General features: G+C 40.4%; 1 protein-coding gene across 1 annotated transcript; it reads right to left on the bottom strand.

The window, feature by feature from the left end:
- Window positions 1-1870: 1870 nt before the first annotated feature.
- LOC128615086 (uncharacterized protein C1orf226) lies at window positions 1871-12560 on the bottom strand. The gene is made up of 2 exons (XM_053636942.1): window positions 7908-12560; window positions 1871-5512 (listed from the first exon to the last, which is right to left on the bottom strand). The coding sequence occupies exons 1-2, from the start codon at window positions 8324-8326 to the stop codon at window positions 4933-4935; spliced, it is 999 nt and encodes a 332-aa protein (XP_053492917.1). The 5' UTR covers window positions 8327-12560; the 3' UTR covers window positions 1871-4932.
- Window positions 12561-14082: the final 1522 nt, after the last annotated feature.

The following is a 14082-nucleotide window of genomic DNA, read 5'->3' as shown; positions in this document are numbered from 1 at the left end:
GAAGTTTTATGTCTCTGCTGGAATAAAGCAGAAGGTACCCCGATTCCAGCCCATGTTCTTGCTAACACACAGCAAGAGTTGTGGTCTGCACTCACACAATGCAGTTATTTCCCCCCTGATTTAAACAGATACAGGATTCTCCTGTACTCGCGCTTCACGGCTGTTTTATTACCTGTAATATATCTCTCCACAGGGTGCACGGTGGCTTAGTGGTTAGCACGTTTGCCTCACGCCTCCATGGTCAGGGGTTTGATTCCCACCGTGGCCCTGTGTGTGCGGAGTTTGCATGTTCTCCCCATGTTGCGGGGGGTTTCCTCCGGATACTCTGGTTTCCTCCCCCAGTCCAAAGACATGCATGGTAGGTTAACTGAAATGTCTATAAAGTGCCTGAAGGGTATGAATGATTGTGCCCTGTGATGGATTGGCACCCTGTCCAGGGTGTACCCTGCTTTGTGCCCGATGCTCCCTGGGATAGGCTCCAGGTTCCCTGTGACCCTGAAGGAAGGATAAGCAGTATAGAAGATGGATGGATCTCTCTCCATCAGGAAAAAATATTGTTCCCGTTTGTCGTGCTTACATTTAATTGCTCCACGCCGAGGTAGCGTGTTGTATTTAAACTCCACATCTCTTCGGGGGGGGGAAACATTTCTTCATGAATCTTTTCTGTCTACACAGGATGTCTAGCTGGCAGTGATTAAAAGGATGCAGTGCCTTAGTCATGTGTGAGGGAAAGACGGCAAAGCACAGGATGTGACCGAAATAGAACAAAAAAGTTCAGCATTCCTCGGTGATCCAAATGCATTTTAGATTACACACCCACGGTCTTGTAGTCATTCATCGCCTTCCAGTTATGAGCTTCTATTCATGATCTTGTTCTGAGGTAATTTTTGAAAATGTTAGTAGAGACTCTTACACTACGGTAATTATAAAAAAAACAAACACACACACTCATTTGATTACAGACTCGGAATTCCATTGAGATTGATTTTGGATATGAGCCTCCATATTAATTCTTATTTAATATTTCATATTTAATTTCAGCAGTCTGTGGGACTGTGAAAAATGTGCAGTAACTAAAACAGAGCTACAATCCTCTCTGAATTTCCCACTCATCTTTTCCTCATACGGATCTTCCGTGCGTCTTACGGCCGACTCGTACGCGTTCTCAAACGGAATCCATCACCATCCAAAGACGGAAATATCACAGTCAGTGAACGGAGAACAATTATTCATACAACTTTCTATAATAAACGTCCTGGCTCCAAAGACAAACAAGATAAACGTAACATCTGCCGAAAGCTATTTAAAACCAGCTTCACATCTGTAACGAGAACACAGATGGCGAGAGTGGGATTAAACGTATTAAACGATATTATAACACAAGCCTGGTTTCACCCTGATCAATTGAACATGTCGCAATCTTTAAAAAAACACAACATATTTGATGTAGCTGTCAGGTTGTGTCATCCAAACAGACGGAAGCATTTACTGCATCGAGAAGAAATACACCGAGGCTTCATTCTGAAAAATGGCTTTAATACAAAATCTGTAATATTTGAGGTCTTATACTTATTTTTATTTATTTATTTATTTTTTTGCTTTTAGTGCGCTCATAAAACCTTCATAAACACAATGTTCCTTCAACAGTTTCCTTCAATCGTTTATCATGATAAAGTGAGCATTATAAAGTAAGATATGTGACAGTTTAAAACACAAAGAAACGACAATAATTATTCTTTTCTTTTTAATACATTCTGATCACAAAAAAAAAAAATCATCTTCAAATCGGACTAAAACAGAAATATTATTTTTAGCTTTTAGTTGATTCGACCCCCCCCCACCCTCCACCCCCTCCCCTTCCCTCCCCTCCAAGCACATATACATTTGAGTATCATAAAATATTCATACAATAATGTTACTTTACACTTTACGACCCAGTGGCACGTACAGCGAAGGCGCACGGCATTAGCGCAGCAAAAGGCTGACTCACAGGTGAAATGAAACGTGTCCTCGCGTATCGAGGTTCCATTTATAAGAGCGGTCCATTATCGTGAAGGACAGTTTGAACAGAAGAATGAGTCCATCACTCAAACAGGACACCCACGTAATGCTTTTCATCATTCTGACCGACAATTCTTTTCTAAACCTTTTCTTTCTGCAATTGCTCATCGCCTCATCCATGAATCATCTCGGTATTCATTCTAACCGTATTGAAATGACTAAATATTGCATGATGTCCCTGATAAAACGGCGGAAAAGTATTCTATAACGTCGACGCACTGGGAGTGGGAGAAAGTCGAGTGGAGACCTTTTGACGTGGTCAAAAGGTCTTGAAGAGGAGGTTTTGTTTGATGTGAAAGACTGTGCTTCTAGAGGATCGTGCGAGCCAGACTGACATCAGGCTGAGCTTTATGTTAGGGATAAAACATCTGGAAGCATGCCGTTATCGGAAAATAATCAGTGGCAGGGTAGTGGGCTGTAGGGCGCAAAGCAAAAGCAAAGTGGATTATTTTCCAATAACAGCAATACCACAGTAATGTTTACAAACATTTTTTTTTAACTAAAGAACAACGTGTACATTTTATCCATTTATGCATGTCGTTCTGGAACATCTGGAAAATAAGTTAGTTCCCTGTGTTATTTTCTTATGTTATAGCAGCTATAAACAGTTCTTCTGTCCTTTTTTTTTCTCTCTTAAAATGAACTGAACAAACAAACAAACAAACAAACAAACAAAACCCCAAAACATATGTTACTGAGAAAACGCAAAGTCCTTCATCCTGAAGACTTTCCAGTGTCGGAACATGTTAAGGCACAGCTTTACGTCTGATCGTTGCAAAGTATTGACAGCGGAGACGCCTTTCAAAGTGAGAAATAAAAGTCTCCTTCCAGAAATCTTCAAACGATTACACGTTTTTGTCCTTGCGCAAGTCGCTGCTATGGAAAGGATAATGTATTAGAACATGCGCATTAATAGAAAGCTGCGATTTGCCATGCAGAGAACACTACTGACTGCTTCTACTGCGGCTGTTGAAGTAGAATATGAATCAACACCTCCTGTCCAATCAGAACTGAGAATTCAACAGCGCTACGGTGTAAATCGAGTTACGACATTCCTTATCATCTCCAGGCCCTTCCCTCCAGGCTTTCCACTGCCTGAGCCTCATTAGTGCCATTCCCCGAGCAGGCCGTCACTCTGACTGTCCGTCAGCAGCACTCTGTACGCTCTGTGCTTGAGAACCTCTCTCTCAGAATCCTGCACTCAGATTCCTGGGCCTCATTCTGTCCTGCTTTATCTTCCCTCCTGGATGGCCAGGCTTTCTGACAGGCTTGCTACCTGGACCTTGCTTTGGTTCTACATACACCCATGTCTTACTTTCTACTTCCTTCAGCCTTAACACATAGCTGTAGTTCTACCAAATATCTACCTCCTAGCATAATCATTAGCATGCTAATCAGGTCAAAAGAGTGAAGACCTTAATATCTTTTCTATTTTTCTGCTCATTCAGCCCCTACATTTCTTATCCATGCTTCTCACCTTTCCAGCATCTTCCGCCTGACTGCTGATACACAGATCTCGGAGTGAGATTATTCAGATTGATACGTGAGACTGACTCTGTGTTCAAAAACTAGCCAGCAAGTCTGAGATTTCACTCCCAGTTCCAATAAAAACTGGGAAATGCATACAGACTAATGTAAAGTTAGTCTGAATATTGTAATAATGCCCAAGAAAAGATGTTATTTAAAGTGCCCTGAAGTCAACCACCCATAAAACTGGTCACTAAGGATCTGGTGTATGGACGCTGGAAATCTGAACAGCAGTTTATTAACCTTTATATATATATATATTTAAAAAAAAAACAAAAAAAAAGCAAAACGAAAAAGGAGTGTGATCTCAAAATCATTACAAAATTTTGCACTGGAGTAGTACAGAGCCCCAGTGGGGACATGAAACTAATGCTTTACTATGCCATGACCATACATGTCACCATCGGATCTCCGTAAAAAAAAAAAAAATAAATAAATAAAAATCTCAGCCTTTGTGCCATCACATAATACTATGAATAGCTTTGGTAGTGCACAGATCATTCTCTATGTCAACCCCAGTAGCTTAGCTTTCATAGACACTACGCATTATTATGCATATTACAAGCGATAAAATAAAAATGTATTGAAAACATTTATTTATTTATTTATTTTGCAAACGCATCGACAAACGTTAAAAAGAATAAAGTTTTGCCGATGTGTAAAATATTACATTTAAACGTCGCAAAATTGAAACAAAATCACTTGGATGGAAACGTAGCTAACGTTTAATTAAGAGCGGTACTAAAGCACTAATCTGAGCGGGGATGTTGTTCTGAGTGCACTTTTTAAATCTGAATTAAATGCATATCGCTTGGCGCTGTGGCCGTATTGAGGCTCTGCATCGCTTAGCAGCGTGAACAGGGATACGGAGTACATGCACAGCTTTAGAAGTATTACAGCAAATCAAATGTCCTCGCTTTGGCTATTACTGACCAGCTGTTTCAATCCTTTAGTATAAAATGCACAACAAGAATAATCTCTGAAATGGCTGGAAGTACTGACAGGTGCAGGAAAAGCTTCAAAAATCTAAAATAGTGATTTGAGTTATTAAAATAATTAGGCTAAAATATTCAGAATAGTTCTGTGGTAATACATAATAAAGTGAGACATAATAAACACATTATAGTGCACACACAGAAAATACAGTGGTTCACAGAAATGTCACGATGATAAATCCACTTTGCTTGGTTCCCCTAAGGCCCGCGGTTCTCCTGTACGAGCATCGGTGACTGCCTTTTCAGTTAAACCAACATCTCGCAGAGAAAGATTCTCTCAAGAAGACCGACGAAGACCGGCTTGATCAGGAAGATCATCGTGACATTGATCTCAAACATGCTCAAGATTTTATTCAAATGAAAGCAGGTCTGGGTGTGGTTCCTCGTTCTCCGTGCTGGAGGTTCTCATGTGTCCCACTGAGCCGTTCTGAAGAAGCTCTCCCTCGCTCATGCTAATTCGACGGTCTCCTTTGCCTGGACGCGGCGTGGACGCCATTCTACTCTCAGAGCTGCTCATTTTCTGCTTGAGCTCTAGGCCGTCCTTGTGGATGAGATCTGGAACAGAGAGCAGGATGTGCGACTGGTCTTCATCCACAGTGCCTCGTTCCTTCTCTTCGTCTGCTGTTTGGATGCCATCCATATCAGCAAACTGGCCTGATCTGTTCTCTTCTTTTGTCAGGGCCTCCGGAGCACTATCAGTTCCTGAGGGTTGCACTTGATCTTCAGGCTCTTCAGGTTGCGCAGGGGCTTTGGTTTGGTGGATCTTCTCTGGGGAGGACAAGAAGGAGGAGTCTGAGAGCTCTGGAGAGGCCACCACAGGGTCAGAGGAGATCATCATTTCCTGAGTGGTCTTCAAAGCGCGAGGGAGACGCTTCTTATTGGTGGGAGGTGGAGGATCCAGGCGAGGGAAGGGGTCCAGTGAAATGTGGCTGTTAAAGAAAGAACAGAAGGTACACTGTGGCTGATGCATCATCTCACACTATACAACTGTGTATTCAAATCAAACCAGTAATAAAAATCTCGAAGAAAGTCTGTCATTTGTCGACCTAAAATAATTGACTTAAGATAATTGAAGTGTAATAGCGTACATCCCCCCCTTCCCCATTTGAGTAAGTGGTTGGTGTGGGAGCAGCGAGACAGACAGCTCTGGAACACCTCATACGCTGACTCACATAAACGAGTGCTTAAGAGCCTGTCTTGTTTCACAATCGAGGATAAGAAGCTGAAATTACAAGCAGTGGCTCAGATCACACTGTTGGCCAAAGCTTCATTCGTAATGGATGCAATTTTAAATTGAATTTTAATCTCCTTTTAAATAATGACTACTATAGTGATCTGATCAGTCATTATTAGAGGTTGTGAAGACATATTGTCCATCCTGTACATCATTACAGAATTTATGACATTAGGCGTAATAGTCCCAGGCTAACGCCTAAATAAATTTTACTAACAGCCTACTGCTAGTCAATTGATTGAATGTAATGAGCATGGAAAGAGACCCTAAGTGCCGAAACCTGTAAATCTATGGGCTTACAAGATCTCATCAGTTGTTCAAAGGGTTTCTAAGAGTAATTAAAATAAAAATCAGTCTGCATTAAACGAGTCTACAGGCACATAAATATGAGGAAATATGCTTTATGGTTGTTTGTCTTCCAATTAAATCAGAATCATCAAAGTTTGCAAATTTGCAAGTGAAAAACATCCTCGAGACACCCACATACACCCCTTGAGGCTTTTTTCTTCCACTCAGAGATGCCAATCAAGGCCACAGTGATTCAAGACTTGCTCACCCATTCCACGCTCACACTCGCTCGATGAACAGATGTGATGCACAAAGTCCTTGTAAAGGAAAAAATGAACGGTTCTCTGTGATCTCGGCATTAGGACTCTCATCTCCACTTTCATGCTACTGTGCTTCAGAGGAAAGTAGATGAATCTCCACAGTACATCAATAAGAAAACTAATGAATGTACTAGCCTCACTTGCTTCCCTAATGAAAAGGCAGTGTTCTGCAGTTGAACATAAACACTAAAGTGTAAGAAAACCCATAACGGTCTCCAGAGTGGTGCAACGGTCTAAGCATTGATTATGGAGAGTTTTGAATCGCAACAATGCTACAGCCAAGAGAGCAAAATTAGCCCTGCTCTCTGGGTGGAAACTATTCCGTCCCTTATACAGAACAGGGAGAACCAGCAACATTTCAGACTTTACACATTTTGTGTAGGAGTCAACAGTGGAGCAGAAAAATATGCCAGAAGAGCAGTCTTGTTTTCCCCCCCTAATCAAAACGGGAGATGCGCCAAAATCCAGAATGATTGACAGTTGTGCAGGTGTTTAGGGCGCTTGGCTTGAAATATGCCCTGATACAGCGTTCTCGCTTTCTGTCACGATAAATGGAGGGTTTTTTTTTTTTTCCATTGTGTTCATTTAAATGTTTCAATGTTGAGTTCATTGTGAATGTGACCTAGAATATATGAACGTGTCTTATAATTCCCACTAAAAAAAGCATGTAACAACATATAAACGTATAACTATATTAAACTATTACATAAACTATTGTGATTATGGATGCCACCAGAAAATATAGACCAAAAATAGTCAAAACAGCACTTTCAGTTTTCATCTGAAAGAGTAATGATAATATATATATATATATAAAAAAACCAACATTTGTGCATGTGTGCGTTATGGTTCATGGTAGCCTGTTTGCGAGGGGCTATAGGAAGTGCAGTTGAGTCTTTCAGCTTCATTAAACACATCCTACTGGGGAAAAAAAATCAGTCTAACTATAAGTGTTAAGACTTATTTCATAAAAAAAAACCTCATTGCATAAAAAGAGCTTTATTAACACAAATATGAAGAGGTTAAAAGAATTAAAAGTAATATAGTTGCCCCTCAGAAAATGTTCTGGCTGAGCCTATATAACAATTACTGCACAGAAAAGTCCATAACGTTATGGTAAATTGAATTGAATTCAAAGTAAATGCTTATTAAATCACATTAAAATCACAAACGCAAAATGATTAACGAACTGGGGCAGGGGTGGGTCTGTGGTTAAAGGCTCTGGGTTACTGATCAGAAGGTCAGGAGGTCAAGCCCCAGCACTGCCAAACTACCACTGTTGGGCCCTTGAGCAAGGCCCTTAACCCTCAACTGCTCAGTTGTATAAGTGCGATAAATGTAAGTCGCTCTGGATAAGAGCGTCTTACAAAATGCCGTAAATGTAAAGATGACTTCTCAAAGAACTGGGACTCATGGGGGGGAAAAAGTCATCAAATATATGATTTTCTTTTGTGTGCGTGTGCAAGTATTATTATTATTTACCTGTTCACAGTCACTTTGTGGCTGGACCACACTGCTCCTACGTTCTTGTTGACTTCCGTGACCCCGATGTCCCCCAGGCTGCCGGGCTCTTTACGCCGCAGCAGGTCATTGACTTTGGCCCCCATGGCTTTACCCAGGTTCTTCAGGTGTGTGCTGCTTTTTTGGCCTCCTGGAGAGGAGACGTCACGGCGGCCGGAGATGGAGCTCGGCTTCGTCGCCTGCTTCAGCTGCTCACCTGCACTTGAGTTCTCAAACATGCTTTGGTCAACTGCAGAGAGAAGACAGAAAAACAGGTCGACTTTTTGTGTTTTGTTTTGTTGTGGTGCTATTATAAAAAATACAAGAGCTTGGGAAGAACGGTGAACAAATAATAATGCTTTTATAGGGAAAAGCAGATTCCACCAGTGATGTTCGTTCATCGTGTGACATTTTTAAAAACAGAAGCAAAAATCAACACTCGGAAAAGGAAACAAAAACATCAACACATGCACCACACAGTTTAACACAAATCTCAGCCATTGCAGTACAGCATAAATGACAACATCTCACAATATTTCAGATGCATTCTTACCTCCTGATATTTCTTTGAAAGCATTTGAGGGAGACACAGAAGGTGTTTTAATAACAGCACATACATACAGTATATAAGTTAAATAGACTTATAAAAATATTTCCCCATGCAGATACTTATTTCCCAGTGTAAATCTGTTACCTTTACACAGCTGCCACTGGTTCCTCTCACACAGCCACACGGGAGGCGGGAAACAAAATACAAACATGCCATAATAATACCAAGCAAGTGTCTGAATAACCCACAAATGTAACATCCTATTTTGACAATTTCCTGCCTTTAGAAAGCCAAGCAGGATATTAATGTGCCTTTAACGTACATTTGCAGCCACGGTGATTTTTAGCCTGTTACCCCGAGCAACTATTGGAGAATTGGCTGAAGGATGAGAGCCTGAGCTAGAGAAACCTCATTAGCCTAACCCAGTTTTTCCACTGATAACAAGCACTTTCAAAGATTTCTCATGCCACGTTGGTATCAGCACTGTACACCGGAGGAGCCGCTTGTACAATCACACTATGCAAATGTTTGACAGAGGAGTCATTGACATGCAGGGAAAATATTTGGATGGGCAAACCAGCGAGATGTGCTAGAAAAATATTTGCATAATAAAAAGCTTCAGACTGTAGGATTCATGAACAGTAAACAACTCTTACATACAAATTCCTTTTTTTTGTGCAGCTTAAGAGACACATCCAAATGATGGAAAAGATCATAGAGCTTTGTGTACATGGTTGAAGGAAATAGGAAGTGGATGATGAATTAAACATTAGCTTCACATAAAGCAAACAGTGTTGTGTAGCTATTGAAATATTTTATATGGGTTATACTCATGTAATATAATTCCGTAAGGAACCAACAGTGGGCCATGCTGTTATAGGAAAATGATGCACAATGAGGTGGTGTGGTATGTACAGTCATGTAAAAAAAAAAAAAAAAAAAAATTACACCCTATGGAAATTGTTGGGTTTTTTTGACATATCTGGACAAGCAAACATCTGATCCTTTTTGGAACGGTGCCTAGTAATAAAGTCGATATATTTGAAAAGTAAGGAAAATTAGCTTTTTCAATCATTTATTCACCAGAAATATAAATAGATGTGATATTCTTCTGTAGAAAACGTAAGTACACCCTTGGCCTGAGAAGCTAGTATTGCCCCCTTTAGCAGAAATAACCTCTTGTAGGCTTTTGCATTATTGTCCACGAGGCTTGCTGGAATGTTTGACCACTCTTCCATGCAATATTCTTTCAGTTGCGAGATGTTTGAGGGTTTTCTTGCATGTCCTGCCTGTTTCAAATCCTCACACAACATTTCAATGGGATTCACATCCGGGCTTTGACTAGGCCATTCCATAACCCTCCATCTCTTCTTTTTAAGCCATTCCTTGGTGGATTTGCGAGTGTGCTTAGGATCATTGTCCTGTTGAAAAGTCCACTTTCAGTTCCACTTCAACTTTCAGACAGATGGCCTGACATTATCTTCAAGCAGTCTTTGATATGATGCAGAATTCATAGCTGAATCAATGAATGCAAGCTGTCCAGTCCCTGAGACAGTGAAGCAACCCCAAACCATAACAATTTCATCTTCTCCTGCTTCTTATGAAAAGCTGTCTTTGGTCTGTGCCAAACACGTCTGCTGTTTCTACGGCCAAACAACTCTATCTTTGATTCGTCTGTCCAGAGCACATTATTCCAAAAGGCCTGCTCTTTACCTATATGCTCATTTTCAAACTGTACTGTAGTCCTGCAAAGGCTTTTTCCTGGCACGCCTCCCATGCAAATTTGATACAAATCAAATTTGTGCGATCTCATTCTGATTATAGAAGCATGCACTTTGAGACCAACAGTTGCCAGACTTTCTATCAGATCCTGTGATGAAATGTTGGGGTTGTTTTAGACTTCTTTTTGCATCAGACGGTCTGCTCTTGGGCTTGGGTTTGAAATCTGTGCCATTTGTAGATTATTTTCCTTGCAGTGGAATGATGTATTTCCAACAATTTGGAGATCTTTGTAAATCCCTTGCCAGACTCATAGGCATCCACTTTTTTCTGAAGCCCTTACAGAACTCTTTAGATCTTGGCATGATGACACCACACACCTCAATAACAAAGGGAACACCAGACACTAGATATGAGACGGGTCAAAAAACCCAACAATTTCCACTGGGAGTACTTCTTTTCTTTCCACATGACTGTAAATCTATCTCTCTATAATTTTTTATTTTAAAAAGTATTTTACCCCATAATCCCACCCACTAATCCAACTACGCTATCTACAAGAAGATATTCGTCTTGGGCCTCCGCAATCTCTTTGCATTCCTCAGACTCTACTGGTACTACTGGTTTTTATTTTTGCACAATATTTAACACTATTTTATTTGAAAAGGATTCTCAGTGATTTGTAAAGTGAATTGTACAAAAATTGGTAAGTGACATCATGACACAAATTAGTTCAGGAACTCTGATTGGATAACCTAACGATCATTTAGGGAGTCACCTGTTTATACTAAATGAATGAGATCCTGTGATCGGTCAAACACACGTCTATTTATGATCAGTGCTTGGACCCCATTGTCCACGTTTATGTCTACATTTAAAGATACTTTATTTGTTACAAAGTGTGTGTGTGTGCATGTTTGTTCCTTATCCAGATGTTGGTATGGACCTCTGGAGGCATGTTTCTAGGTCTACTGGGTTATATTCTTAAACAAAGCAATTAATCTACTGCTTGTGTTTACATAAAGCCTACCACTTTTATATCTCCTGCATCTGTGGGAGTCAGCCAAGTTTACAAATGTAAAATTCCTTCCCAGGAACAATGCAACGAAGCACACAGAATGCACACAGATACAGTGTTGCAGGAAAAGGATACTTAAGAAAGGGGATGCAGTTTAAGACCGTGAGGTAGAGAAAGAGAGAGACCAACAAGGAATGTATCCTGCCACCAAGCGTTTCTTAAAACAACGTCACCTATGCTTATGTTTCTCTACAGGGTTCAACCGGCACAATAAGCATGCATCTCTGGACTGAAGATCAGAATATCTACTGAGGATTCCAACACAGTAGTCAGGGTCAGTAACGTGTGGCAAAATCTCTTCTACAGGCTTCTTGCTACATCTGATCTCTGGCTGTGTATGAGAAACATATGGGGAACAACAGAAGCTGCAGATACCTGACCAGAATAATGAGAAAACAACTTTTAACCCATACCAGGACCAGATGGGTCGATCGAAGATGCATGGACTTCAGGGTGAGTCGATAAGTCTTAAAGATAAAATACTACATTTTCAAGTATTATTCCGAACCCTATAATTCACCTGAGGGCAATACAGTTAGTTATATGCAGACTGGTTAGAAAAATAAATAAATAAATAAATAATGCAACATCCAAGTTGGAGAAACTGAAATGAAGTGCAAAGTTTGCCACAGAAAGTTTGAACAGTAATTTTGCATGCGGCGGCCAACCCTGATGACCACACAGTTGGCTCAAAACTCCCCCAGGGCCTTGATTCCTACCACAATGTCAAATTTCAACCTTCAAGGCACAAAAGAGGAAAGAAGGAACGGAAAGAAGAAATAAAGCTTTATTAGTGAAGTGAAAGCAAGGGTCAATGACAAATTACACAGTAAGTGCATTTCCACTCCCACAGATACGCTATTTTTCTGTGTAGCGAAGTCTGGAAAGATATTTCACATAGACCGAATCCATGATGTGACATGGAGGGGCCACAAGGAGCAGTAGAGGGGAAGAATGAAAAGTAAAGAGTTCATCGCGCCATCCGCCACAGGATGGGCCGTTCCTGCTGAGCTCATGAGAACACTCCGACACGCTCCACTGACCACTCTGTGAACTCAATTACACAAAAGGGACACGAGCCTTGAGTGCTCCATTTACTGTAGCGCTCTCTGATTTATATAATCACCCATTTTTCCTTTCAGCGTTTTAACTTTGATCAAATTCATGTCTTAAAGCTCAAACCCAGCTCATTTTAATCAACCTTAAACTAGCAATACAGTTTGTCCTGCAAAGAAACCAATTTACACACATTAATATCTTCATAAAGCCAGTTCCAGGCAGAGGTGCCAATACTGCTAACATGAAAATCTTACGAGAGAGAGAGAGAGAGAGAGAGAGAGAGAGAGAGAGAGAGAGAGAGAGAGAGGAGAAAACCAGAATTTTACCACAAAACCCCTAGAGTATATCTATGGATGACATGGAATTTTGTACCCTAGATGTCAGACAATCAAGAGTAAGAAAATGCAAAAGTCTACTTAAAAATGAATGGCTAACTTTTTTTCCCCCACCAACCGAAGACACGACAGTTCTGCCGTCTTGTTTTTTGGCTCACAGAACAGAGGCTTGTGATTTCACAGATCAAAGTTGACCTACTAGTGTTTTCTCCATGCTTGCTAGGACTTTCTTGTTAGCAAGCTTGGCACCTTTATCTAATAAACCCAGATAAAGTTGGTGTTTCATTTCCTGCTTCAGTGATTCGCTTTTTCTCTCAGCTGAATTATATCTGTGATCGATCTGATTGTTGTTTTAGCTGAAAAAAGCCAGAAAGCATAGTTTTCAGGTGGCTCCTGTATCGCATCAAGTTAAAAATCAGAAATGTTACGGCTAGACTGAAGGTGTTGGCAAATCTGTGCTTATGATAAGGTGTAGATGTGAAAAAATAGTTTCTTAGAATGATAAAAGTTATAATCTAATATGGATCGTATTAATAAAACAGCAGCACAGATTTTTTTTTTTTTTTGCATAAGCAATAACCACCAATTACAAACAGATTGAAGTGATATCGGTCTTGACATTTACCCTCTTCACCTTCCCCACAGTTTTTTTGTGGGTTTTATTTTTTGTGAAATGAGCTTGTATTAATATGGCTACAAAGTTCAAAAGCCATATGACAACGCAATAATCTGCCTAACAAAACAAGGAAACTAAATTAGTTTAGCCCATTCTGTGTCATATCTGGCCTAACATATGAATAACCAAGCTGTGCACTGATGTGTCAGCCATGAATATTTAATCATGACCCTCTGCCTGGATATAAATCTTTAACTTGTATGTCTTTTGTGCAGGGGGATGGGAGATGAAATTGCTCTATGGTATTAGATGAAACACAGCAGAGTCTGGGTCACAAGTTGAAAGGTCAGAGTGGGGCTCAAATGATATTTTTCAGAGAGCAATCCACCCTAAAGGAGTGCCACACACAGGGTCACTGGCCAAAGAGCTAAAATATAAGTCGTATGAAACAGATCTTGTGCTAGTCAGGGGAACGGTAGAGGCATAGCTTGGTTGAGTTGGTCCTTGCTGAGAAACAGTGCTACGTTTGCCAAACCCACAGGAGACTGCAGCTTGCCAGACAAGTCTATACACCTCCATTTTTGTCCTACTTCAAGTCGATATTTCATTAAATGATCTGCCCTTGCCATGTCAGTGAGTCAAAGCTCATCATGCAGTTAGAGGCAGTAAGTGCTGTTTACTTCACACTGGCAGAATGTTCGACTGTTTATTGATAATTCCAGCAATTGTGCAAAATCACACAGTACACTCCTAGAACAAAATGTGTTTTCTGTTTGCTTAATGGTACTAGAGTTCTAAAA

The sequence above is a fragment of the Ictalurus furcatus genome, chromosome 11, assembly GCF_023375685.1.
Source record: "Ictalurus furcatus strain D&B chromosome 11, Billie_1.0, whole genome shotgun sequence".
In the NCBI taxonomy this organism is placed as follows: Eukaryota; Metazoa; Chordata; class Actinopteri; order Siluriformes; family Ictaluridae; genus Ictalurus; species Ictalurus furcatus.
The sequence above is the reverse complement of the archived record's forward strand: the minus strand, read 5'-3'. Positions and strand labels throughout refer to the sequence as shown.

Coding starts and splice junctions, on each gene's coding strand:
- LOC128615086 (XM_053636942.1), bottom strand. CDS start 8,326: ATGAACGAACATCACTGGTGGAATCTGCTTTTCCCTATAAAAGCATTA. Junction 5,513..7,907: donor CACAAAGTGACTGTGAACAG/GTAAATAATAAT, acceptor TTTCTTTAACAG/CCACATTTCACTGGACCCCT.